At 39.1% G+C, this 18181-nt stretch overlaps 1 protein-coding gene across 1 annotated transcript in view; it reads left to right on the forward strand.

Annotated features, from left to right (window-relative positions):
* The window catches only part of LOC122793992 (cytosolic beta-glucosidase-like), a 337884-nt gene extending 321085 nt beyond the window's left edge, over window positions 1–16799 (forward strand). Inside the window, exon 5 of the mRNA XM_044062082.1 lies at window positions 15186–16799. Coding sequence (XP_043918017.1) covers window positions 15186–15406 — 221 coding nt within the window. The 3' untranslated portion in view covers window positions 15407–16799. The remainder of the gene's footprint in view (window positions 1–15185) is intronic.
* Window positions 16800–18181: the final 1382 nt, after the last annotated feature.

The raw sequence follows: 18181 nt of genomic DNA on the forward strand, positions 1-18181 counted from the left end.
CTTTTCATATAGTCCAGGGAGGTACGTCTCAGGTCATCTCACCATTATCATGGGTTCCTGGCAAAGGTTGGAGTAGTCTGCATCCTCACCTGACTCATCACTTGCAAATACCCATGCCCATCTTTGAAAACATTATTCAACGCATCCAAATCACCTAGATCTGGTTTTTACACCACCAACTGGCTTGGCCGAGAATGGCAAGCTGTGGTCTATGTCCTCCTGACTAGAGTGTGTTATGCACCGTAGCTGATGTCCAATGTGGTAGATCTAGACAACTCTTCCATGATAGACACCATCTAGAGTGTGTGATGCTGCCCACAACTCAATTTTTGTGTAAGTCTGAGGTGGAAACACTCATTTTTGGGAGGTGGGAGAAACACCACAGGTAGAGGAAGAACATGAAAATTCCATACAGGTAATGGCCAGAGGTGAAGATCTAACCTTGTACCTTGTGCATGTGAGGAGAAGCCCTTAACCGTTATGCCACCTGTGTGTTCCAAAGTATGTTCCTGCTCATACTAGATTGTTCTTCCTTTGTTCTCAAAACATCTGCCTTTTCCTAGCTTTTCAGCGGTCTTGTACATAGGTTAACCAGTGTTTGCTTTCATGAAATATCACTTTCTTGTTTATCCTTTGCTCTCTATTGTTAACTATCTTTGCCTTCTTGATGAAACATTGTAACAACTTCTGTTTTGACCATTTTTTCCTATATTTTTTACTGCCACCTTTCTTTTCAAATATAGTTTGCCTTTTGTTAAAATATTACAGCAGGCTAATCATAACTGTACAAGTTACAGCCCAAAATGTTGTTCTTACTTAGTCCCACTCCTTTCAAAGTCTCAAGGAAATCACATTGACATGCTTGATGATATTGCTAATTATACAATATCGGCTCATTGCTATTCAAAAATGAGCACAATGATTGGATAGCCCAACCAGCATGTCTGTTGTAAATTGAGCATATACTAATAGAAAAAAGTCTAGCCACTGAAAGGACAGTTGAGTGGCAAGACTTTCTTTAACATATGCTTAGAAAGCAGGACAAAATATGAGAAAAATCAGGTACATTCTGCAAAACTAAAAATCTGGAACATACTGATTTTCCTTGCATTTCTGCACTCTAGTAAACTCTCGGCAGTATAAAAAAATAAATAAATAAATAAACAGTTCCTGGAGATTCTCTTCTCTCTCTTGCTTCTCCTGCACTGCTCTGCACTGATGTGCTGCACATGCATATGGGACCTACATTCCCACTGTTGCACAGTACGTCAGTGAACAAGGAAGACCTTAGAGGAACACTACAGTGGCTTATAGAAAGATATTACTTAAGAAAGGTAAGTCACAACTGTTTGTGGGTATATTAGGATTTACCCATGTTTGGCTTTGTTTAATCACTCTGGCACACTAACTGGGGGTAAATCCGATATACCTAAGCACAGTCATGGATTATTGCTTAAACAACTTTTACTGTAATGCTTTACGGAGTTATATAATTAATGGTTCAGTGTTACTTGTATGTTCAGTTTTTACTAACTACATGTAATTATTGTAGAGGTTTTTTGTGGGGCCACCAATAAAAGTGAGCCTGACCCAGTAGACACCAGAGTTACCAAAGTAACATGAAAAGGTAGCGAAGACCTGATGCACTCTTAAAGCATATTTATTTAAAAGCATCATTCCTTGGAAGAAGCTTTAGACTAATTACATAAAATTAATTTGCAGTATCAGAAGTATAGACATTAAGCTAGTTTCCTCTCAGACTCCATAATCCCTCCACCTTCACAGTAGTGTAACTCGTCTCCCAGTATTATTTTTACAGCTGTAATTTTCTGCTGCTATACTACTGTAACAGTGGCATGAGTGTGGTGCACATTGTAAGGAATGTTGGAGTACCTGCAGGGGTGGGGCAGTTTGTATCTAGTAAGGGCTAATGCATTAGTCACTCTATATAATAAATGCAGTGCATTTTCATTGACATTATTTCTGTGCATTGAAATGAAACCTAACTGATGTTTTATGCAAAAATAGTGTGCTTTTATGAGACTGCTGCCAATCAGATATGCTTTTTAAGAAGACATATTATTACGGTTCTGTTTTCTTCATATTGTGAGGCGCAGGTCCACCAACATTTTGTGTATAAGAAATATAGTGTAAGGTCTTTGGCTGACACACAATGTACACATACCTGTTTGTCAGTAATATATGCAGCTATTACCCTAATTTACACTAGGTGGTGTGAAGTTACAATGTCTTATATTACAATGCATATGCAAGGCTGATGTTACCACAGCATACACACACACATACATGTGTGTGTGTGTGTGTGTGTGTGTGTGTGTGTGTGTGTGTGTGTGTGTGTGTGTGTGTATATATATATATATATATATATATATATATATATAAATATATATATATATATATATATATATAGAGAGAGAGAGATCATCATCAGCCTCCTTTTTCCCCATTTTTCTACATGGGGTCGGGGTATCATGTTAACTGTTGCCAATGCTCTTGATTCAATGCCACACTCCTGCTTTCTTCAATATCCGTGCCTGACTGTTGCAGATCTTCTTTCACATAATCCATCCACCTCTTTGTTGGACATCCTCGCTTCCTCTTACCTTCTTCCTGTCTGTATGAAATCTTCCTCAACAGATTGTCTTCTGCTTTTCTGCACATGTCCAAACCACTGTAATCTGTTCTGTTTGATGTTTTATGCAATTGGAGCTATTTTGGCGTCTGCTCTTAGGTCCACCTTTCTTCATCTGTCCTACAGTGTGCATCCTACCACCCTTCTCAGACACTTCATTTCCATCACTTCTAGCTTCTTCAACTGTTCTGCCTTTACTGCCCAGGTTTCTTTACCATACAGTAGTAGTGGTCGCACCACTGTCTTGTACACCCTACTTTTCAGCTTCTTTGACATTCTTCTGTCATACACTACACCTGATACTCTATGCCAGTTGGCTGAAGCCCCTCTGATGTTAGCTTTGACCTCTTCATTCAGGCTTCCCTTTTCCTCAACCACCCCTTCCAGATACTTGAAGCTGTTTTACCTGTTTCACTAACTTCTTTCTATGTCTATTCTCAGCTTCTACTGATTTCCCCAGTTTGCTGCCGTTACCACTGTGCTTAGTTTCATCCCATGTGCCTTTAGTTTTAAATTCCATTCTCCTATCCTCTGCTGAAGTTCTTGATCAGAGTCTGCCTGTAATGCCACATCGTCTGCATGCAACAACTTTGTTGATATATCCCCTCTGACCTGTTAGTTAATGTAGTCCATCACCAGTATGAACAGCAGTGGGCTCAGAGCTGAACCCTGGTGCATGCTCACTCCCACTAGGAACCCCTCTGTGAGGCTGAACACTGTTCGTACTTAAGTCATTGGATCCTTCTACATAGCCTGCACTAATTCTGCCAATGTTTCTGGGACTTCAAACCACTGCAGTACTGCCCAGATCAGCTCTCTTGGGAACTTGGCATATGCTTTCTCCAAGTCTAGGAATGCCCGGTTGGACTCTCTCCCCTTCTCTAGCTTCTTCTCAAGTAATTGTCTCACTGCAAACATCGGGTCAATTGTGCTGCATCCAGATTTGAATCCGAACTGCTCATCTCCCATCTTACATTGTACTACTCTGCATATCTGTTTATAAATCACCCTCTCCAGAACTTTTATGCAATGTGATAGGAGTTTGATGCCTATGTACTGTCCACAGTTGTGGATGTCCCTTTTGTTCTTGTACACTGGCATGAGTATGCTTATTCCCCAGTCATCTGGAATACGCATTTTCCTTCACACTGCTATGAGTACCCTCAGGAACCATTTCTCCCCATCTCACCCAGCATCTTTATTATATCTTCTGTAACCTCATTTGAGCCTGCTGCTTTCCCTGACTTAATTTTCCTTAGTGCTGTTCTTACTTCTCCTAGGGTGGGCTCCTTTTCTTCTGTCATTGTAGGCTCTTTCTGGGGCAGAACAGCTTCTGTGGGGTTTTCTTCATTCAGAAGCTGCTGGAACTACTCCTTCCATCTGCCTTTGATATCCTGTGGACTGGTAAGCAGGTTGCTGCTGGCATCCCTTATGAAGCGTGTCTGACTTTCTTCTTTATCTTTCTTTCTTTGCCTTGCAACCTGATATAATTTCTTTGTGCCCCTTACTGAGTCACTTTCCTGAAGTTGGTAGAGTGCCTCTGATGCCCTATTCTTTGCTATTGCAACTTCTTTCTTAGCTTCTTTGTTAGCCAACCAGTAGTCCTTCCTAGCTTGGTCAGTCTTTTCTATCTCCCACTTCTTCCTGCACTCCTTCTTTCTTTTGATGACTTCCTGGACTTCTGCATTCCACCATCAGCTTTCCTTATGTATCTTATTTCCATACCTGGCTTGGCCAGATATCTTTTCTGTAATCCTAACACATGCTGTTGTTAGGTGCTGCCATTCTTGTTCAACTCCACCTATTTCCTTCTCTTGGGGTGCTAGAACCCCGAGTAATTCCTTGAATTGCTGTACTTTCTCACCAGTCAATTTCTTGGTCTTCAGCCTGGTCTCTGTTGACCTTAGAGCCTTCTCTGACCACTGTTTGCAGTTGAGTTTGGAAACTAGTGGTTTATTCTGTGGGCCAACTGTTTCGCTGGGGTTGACTTTGCAATCATGGATTCTACCCCAATGCCTTTTCCTTACTAGGAGGAAGTCTACCTGAGTTGCATGTTGGCTACTTTTGTATGTGATCATGAACCATGTGTTGGCTACCTTTAAGCCATTTGCCAGAGAGTAGTCTAGAATGGCTTCTCCTTCTTTCTTCGTGTTGTCCCACCCATGTGGACTTAGGCAGTCCTCATATTCTATTCTGTCTGTCCTGATATATATGCATTCAAGTCATCCATTATCAACACCAATTCATATTGTCATTCTTTATCTAGTAGATCCTGTAACTGCTGTATGAATGCACTCTTTTCCTCTCTATTACAACACTGTTGTGGGGCATACGTTAAGATTATGAATACTGCCCTATCATTACACTGGAGTCTGATTGTCGTGAGTCTAGCATTAATTTTGATGATATCCCTCACTGCCTTCTGAAGCCTCTCTCTCACCACAATTCCTACACCATTTCTAGCCCCCCACCTTCTGAGTAGTAGAGTCTGGATCCCAAACCAAATGGCTTTGCTACACTGCCCTTTCATCTTGTCTCTTGTATACATAGGATGTCCAGCCTCCTCCATATCAGGTCATCCACTTCCAACCTGCGTCCTGTCAGTGAACCTACATTAAGCTTAGCAATTCTCAGCTTATATATATATATATATATATATATATATATATATATATATATATATGTGTGTGTGTGTGTGTGTGTGTGAACTTTGTCAAATGGCACTTTGGTCGATGTCTGTATAATCAACCCAGTTTGGTTGACTAAACAGATGGCTGACAGGTTGTGAGATCGACAATCTCCGGATAGGGAAATATACCCTTTTTTCCATGGATTATGTGATGTCAGAGTTAGAATATACAAGTAACACAGAGTGGGGGGGGGCACAATGAGGGTACAGGGATGCTTGCCTCCTGCAAGAAATCATGCTTGCTTTCTTTTAGGTTTTGCATGCGCCAAGAATTAATTCTCAGCACATGTGCAATAGTGTGTCGACATGCATAATGTTGATCAAGTTTTGTTGAGATTATGCATGTTGACAAAATATTATGTACAACTGGTACCTCACAATTCAACCACCTCACAACTCAACCATTTTGCAATTCAGCCATGCTTTCGGCCACTCAGGTGTCATGCAGTTCAACCAATGTCTCGCAATGCGACCCGGAAAGGAGGCTGAAAAGTTGTTCACTGTTTCCTGTTGTTGTTGTTATGTTGTTTATGTAGTACAGTTTCTTTGTGTTGCAAAGAAGTGAAGACATGGGGCCAAAGAAGAGTGATACTGGCAGGAAAAGTAAGAGGCTGAGCATTGGAAAGAAGAAAGAAATCATAGGTAAACTTGAGAGAGGAGGAGAAATCGGATGAATAGCAGAACAGAAGATGAAGATGCCAGGGAAAAAGGAGCTATGCCAACAGCTTGCATTAAAGAACTTTTATCCAAATGGGAGAAGGTGTAGGCTCCAGTCTTAGAGTGGCACCCCAACACAGGTGACACCAACAGGATGACGGACTTGTTTAACAACACAATCATGCACCACTTCCAGACCATCCTGAAAAAGAGGGAGAGACAAGTGACCCTGGACAAAATTGTTTTTTCCTACACTTGTGAAAAACAGAGGAAACAGGCAGGACAGGGTGAAGAAGACTCCCCTTTCAACAACTAAAGACTAAGTGGACTCTAAATAGTGTAAATATGATGACGTGTTCAGTTTTTGACATGGACACTGGTGGGGCTGGGCAGAGAGAATGGGCACAAGTGTATGATGCCAACTTACCTGAATGAATGAACCATGTAGGGGAGCCACTGAGCAAAGTCCTGGAGAGGAATTAAAAAAACTCACACCAGTATACACTGTATTGTGTGTTATTTATTTTGGGGGTGTGGATAGAAAACTGTTGTAAGATGTTTTAAGTTATGATGTTATTTCTTTTGGGGGTGTGGATAGGAAAATACTGTAAGATGTTTTATGTTAAAATTTATATCACATTAAAGTGAGCTAAATAAAACATTAATCATAATCAGAGAGAACAGATATTCATTTCATAACTGCTGTCTCACAGTGATGCATTTTAGCTTGTCTGAAAACGTTGGCTTGCATTCTTAAATGGATTTAACATCAAATAAATGTGCATGTGACATGTGAGCCATAGTTCTAGGAATGTACAGTAGTCCTCCATTCCTCCTCCATCCCTCCGCCACACCCTCTCCTCGATTTAAGTGATGTTCTACACTTCAAATCATGGTGAGCTACATTTTAGAAACATTTTTTAGTGTATTTTTTAATTTTGTTTGGGCCGGGAAAAAATTAAACCATTTTCCATACATTTGTATGGGAAATGGCATTCCCATTCCGGAATGGATTACAGTTGAATTGTGAGATACCACCTGTATATATAAGAAGTGCAAGTATGACCTGACCTTTTTTAACTTTATATTCATATTTGGAAACAGTAATCTTTGATGTTTATTTTCAGAACCCTGTGCTTCTATAGAGAAAAGTGTACATTTGTAAAAAGTCTGCCATATGTCCAAAGTGATGAAATGTCAATCTATCTAACTGTAAGCTACACTGAAAACCATAGGGCCACCTCCCACGTCTGAGCATGTTTGAGCATCTGTAAGCCAAATGACCCGTCCCTCAAAAAGCTAACAGTTCTTAGAAAATCATCCATTATAAGCAAACAATATTTTCTTATTGTGTCAGAGTTTGCAGCATATTACTCAGTGTTCCATTGATGGGCTGAAGGGTGTGACATGACATGTAACTTTTATAGGGGGTTTGCTTTGTAAATCATTAATATTGTTTTTGGCAGAGCTTGCCATGATATTAACAGTTCTCCTGTGAGGACTGCAGCACCGGTACTAAGTGATGGAGGAGGAGATGGCATTTACATAGTGACCCGTTTTTGTATTAGGGATGTATAATACCACAGGAACAGTTTGGGAGCTTTGTACCTAGGAAGAGATGTTGGAAGCTGGGGGACATGGGGGCAACAGGGAATCTTAAGAAGGGAAAATGGGCATTTATTTAATTATTTATACTGGTGTCAGCATAATCTGAAACATAAAAATAAATCCACCAACACTGAATAGCCGATGACGGTTTAATGCTGCAAAATACACAAACAATCTCAGTTGCACCGAACAACTAAGCGCTTTCGCCGTGGTTAACAAACCTTGGCATCATCAGACTCTGATGATGCCAAGGTTTGTTAACCACGGCGAAAGCGCTTAGTTGTTCGGTGCAACTGAGATTGTTTGTGTATTTTGGAGCATTAAACCGTCATCGGCTATTCAGTGTTGGTGGATTTATTTTTTATTTTCAAACAGTTTTGGTTTAGGGTCATTGACCCATTTGTGTTGATAATCTGAAACATGTATATACTAGTCAAAGCATGTGGAATGTCTACTTTGCTGTAACATAAAAATGACAAAATATTAATTTCCCCCAGAAAACAGCAGCATTTCTGGTTCTTATTTCATAAAAAAATGCATAAGTTATATGACTTAAATTCAAACTATTTGTCAGGTTAAAAAATACATTTATATTTTTGTGAAACAAATAAAACCATAGCATCCAGGTGAGTATATGAAACTAGTGGTGGTGGTACCTAAAATGAAAGGCCCATTTCTTTGTAACCACACACAGTATTAAAGCAGTTTCTTTAGAAAACTGCTATATTATGGCCTTTGGCTACAAAATGCACTTAGATGCTAGGGTCATCTGTAAAGATAACATATACAGTTTTGTCTTATAATGAACATTACCACAATGTTATGCATCTTTCAGGTTTATGACACACACCTAACCCTAGAGCTTCTTAGTGCAGTACATCTCTATATTTCATCCAATTGCTTTAGCCATAGCATACTACAACCTGCACATGTATACATATATACAGTGGATATAAAAAGTGTACACACCCCTGTTAAAATGCCAGGTTTTTGTGATATAAAAAAATGAGACCACAATAAATAATTTCAAAACTTTTCCCACCTTTAATGTGGCCTATAACCTGTACAATTCAATTGACAAACAAATCAGATAGGGGGAAAATATAAAAAATAAAAAATGTACAATAAGCTGGTTCCATAAGTGTGCACACCCTTAAACTAATTCTTTGTTGAAGCACTTTTGATTTAATTACAGCATTCAGTCTTCTTGGGTAGGAGTCTATCAGCATGGCACATCTTGACTTGGCAATATTTGCCTACTCTTCCTTGCAAAAGCACTCCAAATCTGTCAGATTGTGAGGGCATCTCTTGTGCACAGCCCTCTTCAGGTCACCCCACAGGTTTCCTATTGGATTTATGCCTGGGCTCTGGCTGGGCCACTCCAAATCTTTAATTTTCTTCTGGTGAAGCCATTCTTTTGTTGATTTGGATGTATGTTTGGGGTCATTGTCATGCTGAAAGGTGAAAGTCCTCCTCATCTTCAACTTTCTAGCAGATGCCTGACAGTTTTGGGCCAAAAGTGACTTGTATTTGGAACTGTTCATAATTCCCTCCACCTTGATTAAAGCCGCAGTTCCAGCTGAAGAAAAGTAACCCCAAAGATGATACTGCCACCGCCATGCTTCATCGTGGGGATGGTGTTCTTTTGGTGATGCGAAGTGGTGTTTTTGCCCCAAACGTACGTTTTGGAATTGTGGCCAAAAAGTTCAACCTTGGTCTCGTAGGTTCATAGGTAGGTACTAGGCTATTGGCCCTAGGGCCTATATAAGCCTAGCCAAAGGTACCCTGGCTTTTGCCACCCAAGAAAATTATTTTCCTGTGCCACTGTCGAGCAGAGCCACAGAAGTGATCCCCGGGGTGAATTTTCTATCTCCCATCCAATCATCAAGATTTTTCTTGAAGAGTGCTAATGAGGAGCTTTGTTTGATATAGATAGGTAGTTTGGTCCAGATTATGGGAAGTCTCTGGGACAGGAATCTATCCCTCCAGCATGTTCTGTTTATTGTGGTGACGAGGTTTAGGTCCCTAGAGCGTGTAGCTCGTAGGAATTGGGATTTCTTTAACACATTTTCCCACATGTTTTAAGGAGATTTGATGTATTGTTTTGCAAATTTTTGTTGGGCCTGGATGCTTTTCTGTGTCAGAAAAGGCTTCCGTCTTGCAGCCCTACCCCATAGTCCAAACATATAGAGAATACGGGAGATTGTTGTCACATGTAGTACACAACTAGTACTTGCCAGAAATTCCTGCAGCTCCTTCAGTGTTGTTGTAGGTCTCTTGGCAGCCTCCCTGACCAGTTTTCATCTTGTCATTTGGAGGGACGTTCAGTTCTTTGCAACGTCACTGTTGTCCCATATTTTCTCCACTTTCTGATGACTGTCTTCACTGTGTCCCATGGTATATCCCTTCTCCTGACTGATATGTTTCAGCAATGAGATCCCTTTGATGCTTTGTAAACTCTCTGCGAACCATGACTTTTGCTGTAGCAGGCAACTGAGTAAATGTCAAGAAAATCCTACTAGGACAGCTGAACTTTATTTGGGGTTAATCAGAGTCTCTTTAATTGATGGCAGCTGTGTACCCAAGAAGAATGAATGCTGTAATTAAATCAAAAGGTGCTTCAACAAAGTATTAGTTTAAGGGTGCGCACACTTATGCAACCAGCTTATTGTACGCTTTTTTATTTTTTACATTTTTCCCCTAACAGATTTATTTGTTTTTCAATTGAATTGTACAGGTTATAGGTCACATTAAAGTTGGGGAAAGTTTCTAAATTATTTATTGTAGTCTCATTTTTTTATGTCACAAAACCTGGCATTTTAACAGGGGTGTGTACACTTTTTATATCCATTGTAGATAGATAGATAGATAGATAGATAGATAGATAGATAGATAGATATATAGGTATATTCTCCAATTTTACTTAAAGTACTGAAGAGAAGTTTGCAACACCCACAAGGAAAATCAAGTAATATGCAAACTGTCAGACTGGCAGTAAAGGCACAAAGAGCTCAAACCAAAGGCTTTTCTCTACCTGCCTTTGAGATTGTAACAAAACGTTTAGGTAATACCATGATATTTAACTACAAAACACCTTTAGGACTGCAATTCCAACCATAGAATTTCCACTGCAGCTTGCTTCTGCGTTTGACTGAACAGCTTTAGCTGCTAATAAGCATGGCGTTGCAGCCATAGCCTGTTAGAATTAAAACATTATTTTTTTCTGGTAAATACATAGTATTTTCATATCTGAGGTACTGCAGATTTGGTGCACATATATTCTGGACATAAACCCTCAGCAGAAATAAAACATTGTACCACACTGTGACCGCAAAAGCCCTCTTACACTCTGACTTTCTAGCTATATAAGAAGTCATATGTCAGAGCCCTTGTTATAAACATGCACATGCTGCCCTAGTGGACTGTGCCACTTTGACTGGGTCCACTACCTCTGACCATGAAGGAATTACATATGGTCATAGAGCTGTTTGACAGACCCTATCCCCCCAACAGACCATATCAATAATCATTCAAAAGTTATTCTTAAACTGCTGTTTGCTTTCATACATATTTTGTGCAGATGTCAAATAATCCTCAGGTGGAAACCAAGCATTGTGCCAGACTGTGACAACACAAACCCTCCGAAGCAGTTTTTTTTTCTAGCTGGGAATAAAAAATCTTATGTCAATACTCTGTAGACAGTTCACTTAAAAAAAATCAGTGACGTAAAACAAGAAACTACCCTGGAAGATTGTGTAACTTCTGAAAGGGTACACTATCTTTGACTGTGAAGTAAAAAAACATGAAATGCTCATGTTGCTGTTTGAAAGATACTTTCACTCCTTCCAACATATCATATCAATAACCATTCAGAAGTGATCCTATAACAGCCATTTAATTTTCATACAGCAGCAGCCCCCATCCCTTTTGTCCAGAGGCTGAATAGCTCTCAGGTGGAAACCAAGCATAGTGGCAAATTGTAACAACAAAAGCCCTCTGACAACGTAGAATTTTCCAGCTTTGTATAAGAGGTCATATGTCAGTTTCACAAGTCAGTTCACTAAAAAAATAAAATTAAAAACTACAATAAAGTATGTGGTACAAAATACACAGTGTTCCAATGAAATGTCCAAACTTCTGAGATGGTAGAATGGCTGCTGTGGTGCAGTGGTTAGCGTTGTCACTTAAAAGCAAGAGGTTCTCCAGTTTAATTCTTGGCTGGAGCGCCTTCTGTGTGGAGACCATGTCCTCCCCGTAGTCGAGTGAGTTTTAGAAGACCTGCAGTAGGTGCATGTGTGTGTGTGGGTGCGTGTGCGTATGCCTTCTGTATAGGTTGGCAGCCAGGCTGGCAACTTGACACCGTAAAATTTCCACTGCCAATCAGTCTGCAGACCAGTGATCCACAGTGGTGACCTCTAACGGGAGAAACCGAAAGACATTGCTTTTTACACTAACTTTAACTGTGAAGGAATTACATAATGTAACGGCTATATGAGACTTTGACAGATTTTGTCCTCTCCCCAACAAACCATATCAATATTTAATCAGAAGTTATCCTGTAACTACTGTTTGCTTTCGTGGATCACCTTCCCCCATCATTTTGCAGAGAATACCAAGGTAGAAGCTAAGCTCATTGCCAAACTGTGAAAAAATGTCTCTGAAATTTTGGATTTATTAGTTGTGTTTAAGAGACTATATTTCAGATGTTCTTCATGTTTCACTGTTGCAGTCATCACCTGTGGGTTATCCCTTCTGTGATAGCCCTCGGCCGGCCCGAATACCAGAGTCAGTGTTTTTCTGCATCAGCTGCTGTCGCCTGTAGACTGACGTCAGGTCATCAGTGCTATAAAGCAAGGCGGTTGATGCAATTACATCAGTCTTTCTTGCCATGGAGCTCATAGCAGAAGCAGTTCGCAAGTGTGCCGGTCGGTTGCTACTAGAGTACGGATCACAGCTGAAATTGTCTAAAGCTAAGTACCCGTTGGGGATCTCTTTTTCTTGCACTAACCAATGTCCAAAAAAGTTAAAAATTGTCTCACCTGTGGAAAGCAGATCCCACACCGAGACTTCCATTCATATTCCGTCACTTACTTAGGCCCAGATCACAACATCACCCGTTGCTGGTTCTGTGCCCTCTTTAATGCAAGAACCATTCGTCTGAGAGCTCTTTTTGTAGACAGCTATTTTCATCCTCCATCTTCTCATATGGCATCAGTCAGCCAACAATCCGTAGAGCCTCCTAAAAAGCATAGGGATAAAGACAGAGACAAACCTCACAAGGCTAAGCCTTCTGAAGACTTTTCCGCTAAGCAGGTCACCAGTACTCCGGAATTCAGTGAGAAGCTTCTCAGCCCCTGATGCCCGATGCAATTGCTATGCAGGCCTCTACTGAGACCCTTTCAGAGTCTGGTATGCCACAGAAATCTTTTTCGTCTTCAGAGCCTTTGGCTGTCTCTACCTCAGTTGGGGCAAGCTTGCAGGATTATTGTCTTTTCAAAACTAATGTGATTGAATTAAGTCTGTCATACCTCCTGACTTTGCTCAGGAATTCTGGACAGAGCCTAAAATAATGGGGGGGACAAAGACTCACAATCAGGGATAATTTTTAAATATTACTCTCACTTAAGAAATTAGTAGAACAACAAGTTTTGCATAACAAAATGCATTCTTTTGAACAGTAAAAAGTATAAAATTCTGATGAATGTCATTACTCACTGACTGTAATCCTCAGTGTTGTACTAGAAAATCAAACATGTTATGAAGGACCCAGCAAAAATATGAGGTATCACCAGGGGTGTAGCCAGGAATTTTTAATTATATACTCTGTACCCATATTACACTGTCCTGCCCACTGTAAAATGTCTAGGTTATGCCAGAGCATTGAATTCCCCTGTTACAGCCATACTGCACCCCCCCATGACATTTATAGGCCATGAGTTGGCACTGTCATACATTATCTCTTGGCCACATCACATAGACAAGATGCCCTTCTGCAATTCTGTTTACATAGATTTGGGAAGTGGGCCTCAATTGCTGGAAGTTTCATTTTGGAAGCTGGATATGATGAGATATGCATAGGTCTTTAAAAGTATCATTCCTTGCAAAAAGTTATTGATTAATTATGTAAAGTTATCATAGAAGTAGGATGATGGGACTAAAACTGCCAGCACAACCTCTGCTGGAGGCCTAAGACTGGGCAGCACTAGTGATAGCATTATCAGTAAAGGAGGCGCAACACTTGCAGGAAACATGCAGTCTCAGCTTATTGCTTTTCATGCCTCCTTGTATAAAGGACCTAAAGTTCACCAGCATACAAGGATAAAGGTTTCCAGCCTCCAAACCTCCCTACTCTGTACTGTTTTCTAACCCACAGTTGAATTAGCCATCTGACTGTGATTCTTGAGAACTAAGGGGATTTCTCAGTGATGGTACCTATGGGGAAACGGCCACTAATGAATTTTAGGGGCTGCTAGGAGATGTGACGGGTATCTGTGGATGCCTGTGGGTCATGAACACTGAGGAAGTGAATAAAGAAATAAAATAAAAACAGTATACATGTTTTTACAAGCTTTCTAGCCTAATAATCAATCAGAGGCTTGAATTTTTTATGTATTTGCAGCTTGTTTAATCCCTAATGGTAAATGATTCCACTGGATAGCTCCACATACACATCAAAGAATATCTTAAACTAGAGTGAAATCTGTTCCTACCATCAAATTATTTCTTGTAACATATGAGATAAATCAAAAGCTAATGAGCATCCAAGGACTTGCCTTTGATCACCTCTGAACAGACTTTATGTGTGAAGAATATCAATCTTTCTGGTATATTTTTCTAATATTTCTCAGTAGCTCATTTTTTACAGACCTGTTGTCATCTTTGCGAATTGCATTTATATCATTTCCATTTTTCTGACCACAGTCAAGGAATAAACACATCATGATTACCCATATGGTCTGACCATAGCGCTAAATAGAATTAACATGATGATATCTGTGTGTCCTGATATTGTGCAAATAGATCACCATGTGAAATGTTCTGGTTATTACATTTCACCTTTTATATGAAAAAAGGGAACTATCCACTGATAACCCCAAGTGTCATATCGATCCATGTTTCTTATGAGTGTATACCATGGTGCAGTTAATTGATATGAAACAGCCTGTCTGGGGAGATACTTTTTAAGCACCTTTCTGTTTTTGCAGGGAGATTCCTCTTTTGGTGCTGATCAGTGAAATGTGCAAGGTCTGTAGCCCTAGCATTAACAATGTGCCATGCGGGAGCTATAGATAGAGGAAATGTTTTCTTGGCATGTATCGCATATTGACAAAATGGATTTTCAGAAGCAATCTGTAAGGCTGAAAGGTGGTTTGATCAAAGTATGGACTTAATCTTGTCCTCCTCTACGTGTTTTCTAGAGAATGTCTCCTGGTTTGCTCTTGACTTGAAATCTGACAGCGTAGGTTGTGCTTTCTTTAGCAGAAAAAATATTGTTTTCAAGAATGAAAGAAAATGTTGTTTTAGTTACTTTGGTTTGTATTAGTTCACTTTCATTATCACTGATTTTTTTTGTTGTAGCTATCTCTGAAGACCATGTTGATGTTCAAGGATATTTTGCCTGGTCTCTTCTTGATAACTTTGAATGGACATTTGGATATGATGTCCGGTTTGGACTTTTCCATGTTGATTATGAAAATCCGGATTTACCTCGTACTTCTTACAAATCTGCAAAGGAGTATGCAAAAGTCATAAAAAATAATGGATTAATAGGTCCTGACCAGTTTGGAGTTAGTGCCTAACAAATTACAAAAATTAATTGTTTTGAATGTGGAATTGTTGAAATCATATAGCAGGAAACTCAGAATACTGAAAATCATGTCGGATTAAAAATATCTAAAATTTCAACACATTGAAATCTGTAATAATGACATTCAAAGACATTAATATCGATATTACTATAATTGGCAAAAGTGTTATAAAAACATAATGTTTTTGATGGACAGTGGCAAAATGTTTTACTTTGTTTCAAGCATTTGTAGTAATGCTATATTATGGGTAATCTGAGGTAGAATTAGTTGCAACAAGCTATTTACATTTCATATGTTTGCTGATAGTAGCAATGCCAGTGTGGTATATGTGGATGTCATTATTACAGACCTTCACAATTCTCCACTTAAAGTACTTGATCACAACAGTACACTGAAGCTATGAGACATGCACAAATATTTTCTGTAACTTCTGTTTGCAAAGCAGCAGTCAGGTCATATGGAAACATGTTATCATATCATGAAAATTGAACTCATTGATATTATCAGATTCTCCACTGATGAATGGTTCACTAGTGTTTGAATTTCATGTATAAAGAGAGAACGTCTACTAATCCTAACTACTGCAAGACATTTACAATATTTGAATCAAGCAATGTACATATTAGTTAACAGAACTTTTCCCATAAATGCAAAATTATAGTTATGCACTATGTATGCCATCTTTAAAAATTCTGAAACATTCCTTTTAGTGTATGGAATGGTATCCTGCAAGGAATATGTATGTATGTATATATATATATATATATATATATATATATATATATATATATATATATATATATATACAAGCTATTTTGGAACATCGTATTACAACCAAGTAATAACACAGAGTTGGCCAAACAGCCAAAGTATATCTTTTGCGAGTTTTAAAAGAAATATATTGTGACTTGAAAGAAAAGTTCTCACATACACACACACACACACACACACACAAGGTTAATGGCTCCACTTAAGCTGGGCACATTTGGATAAATGTGTAGTGACTCCATCTGTCAAAACTATATGGTCAAAGATGCTAAATTTTCAAACCTTGTCAAGGAATTGCCAACCTTGGCATACACCCAGCCACACCATACTGTGGAAACCTACAGCATGAGTAAAGCTGAGATACCACCATCATTGATTATATTTTGCAATTAGTGTGATAATATGTATATCTGTGGGAAGTATAAGATTTGTTTGGCAAAAAGAGACAAAATTACCATATTAGCTGGTAAATCTGTTACTTTTGTTCCACAAGTCACAAGTGATCACCTTGCTCCTGATTAATCACAAGAGCTACTCGATTAAGTGCACTTTTATATAATGAAAGGACAACAAATATGTATCCAAGCTGGAAAAAATAAAAGTTATTTGGTTACTACTCATGCATGATAAAACTTATGTAAGAAGATGTTAACAGTGCAAGTCATGTATCCTATGTGTACATTCAATGGAGTCCCAGAAGCACTGAAAACAAAGCACGTAGATCAACGTTTAATGAATTAGTTACATTTCTGACAGTACAACATACACTACAAGCTCGAAACAGCATCAGGTGAAGATATTTTCATGAGCCTCATGATGTAGTTGTAAACCACTGTATCTTCGAAGTGTAAACCCCCCACTTAAATATTTAGTAGTTGTTCTTCATATCAATATTGAAAATGGGCTGCTTGTGAAAACACACCTCAGATACATCTTAAGTTGCCGCATCCTCTTCAGTCAAGTAAATGAAGCATCAAGGAAGTAAAACAACTACATGAAAAGTGTCTGCTATTTTCCATTGTTTGACCCATGCCATGCTGACCACATGATCCTATGCCACCCAAGCCATGTTGATCACATGATCCTATGTCACACATGGCATCTGGATCCCATGATCCTATGCCACATAAAAGCATGGACGCTAAACAAATTCTTTAAGGCACAGGACAAAGAAGCAAACAAGCACAGACCACAGGGACACAATAAAAGCTCAGATAATATTGACATTTACAGGATATTTGCCATTTACATTTTTCGTGATTTTGTAATTTCATTATTTTGGGATAATAAGTTTGTGTCTTTGCTTTATGTTTCATAATACTGTCAGAAACTGATTTGAACTGCATAGAAATTTAAAGTAATACTTGAAAGTTTTTTTTTCTTTCTCTTTTTTTCATCATATCCTCTCATCTGCATAAGATATCAGAATATTCATTCGTCTTTACTAATTCTCTACTGCCTTTCTAATAGCAGAACATTTTTAAATAGACCCTTATAGGTAGTTGCTAGGCTTGCAGTCCAGGGGACCATTGAGGAGCCTAGCCTAAATTCCCAGTTGCCCCCCTCCCAAGGACAATCTGTTAGGAGCCCATACAATTTTTTTTTTTTTTTTTTTCTTATAAATATGTACATTGTGTTATGGATACCAAAAGGTAACCATTTGAAATATGGGGGCCTGCTAGGCCGAGTCCCAAACTGCCGAGATTGAATGGCTGAAAGATCAGTCTTGTACATACCAAGACCAAGATGTCATTTCTGTGAATATTCCCTTTTCTCCGAGGTATGGCAATGTCTGAGTTGATATATATATAAGCTTGGGGATGTGCAAAAAGAAGTTTTAATGGGAAGAGTGATTTTCATGATTTGCACTTCTCCAGGTTTTTGGTCTTTTTTTTCAGCATTTCGAGTGCTGCCATTTCAATAGAAGGCCTACCAAAAAGCATCAGTCCACTTTCATCTACACCACTAATACTGGATGTGCTTGCAATACTATACATC

This window comes from Protopterus annectens, chromosome 2.part1, assembly GCF_019279795.1.
Source record: "Protopterus annectens isolate FY-2018-M chromosome 2.part1, PAN1.0, whole genome shotgun sequence".
NCBI classification, from domain to species: Eukaryota; Metazoa; Chordata; order Ceratodontiformes; family Protopteridae; genus Protopterus; species Protopterus annectens.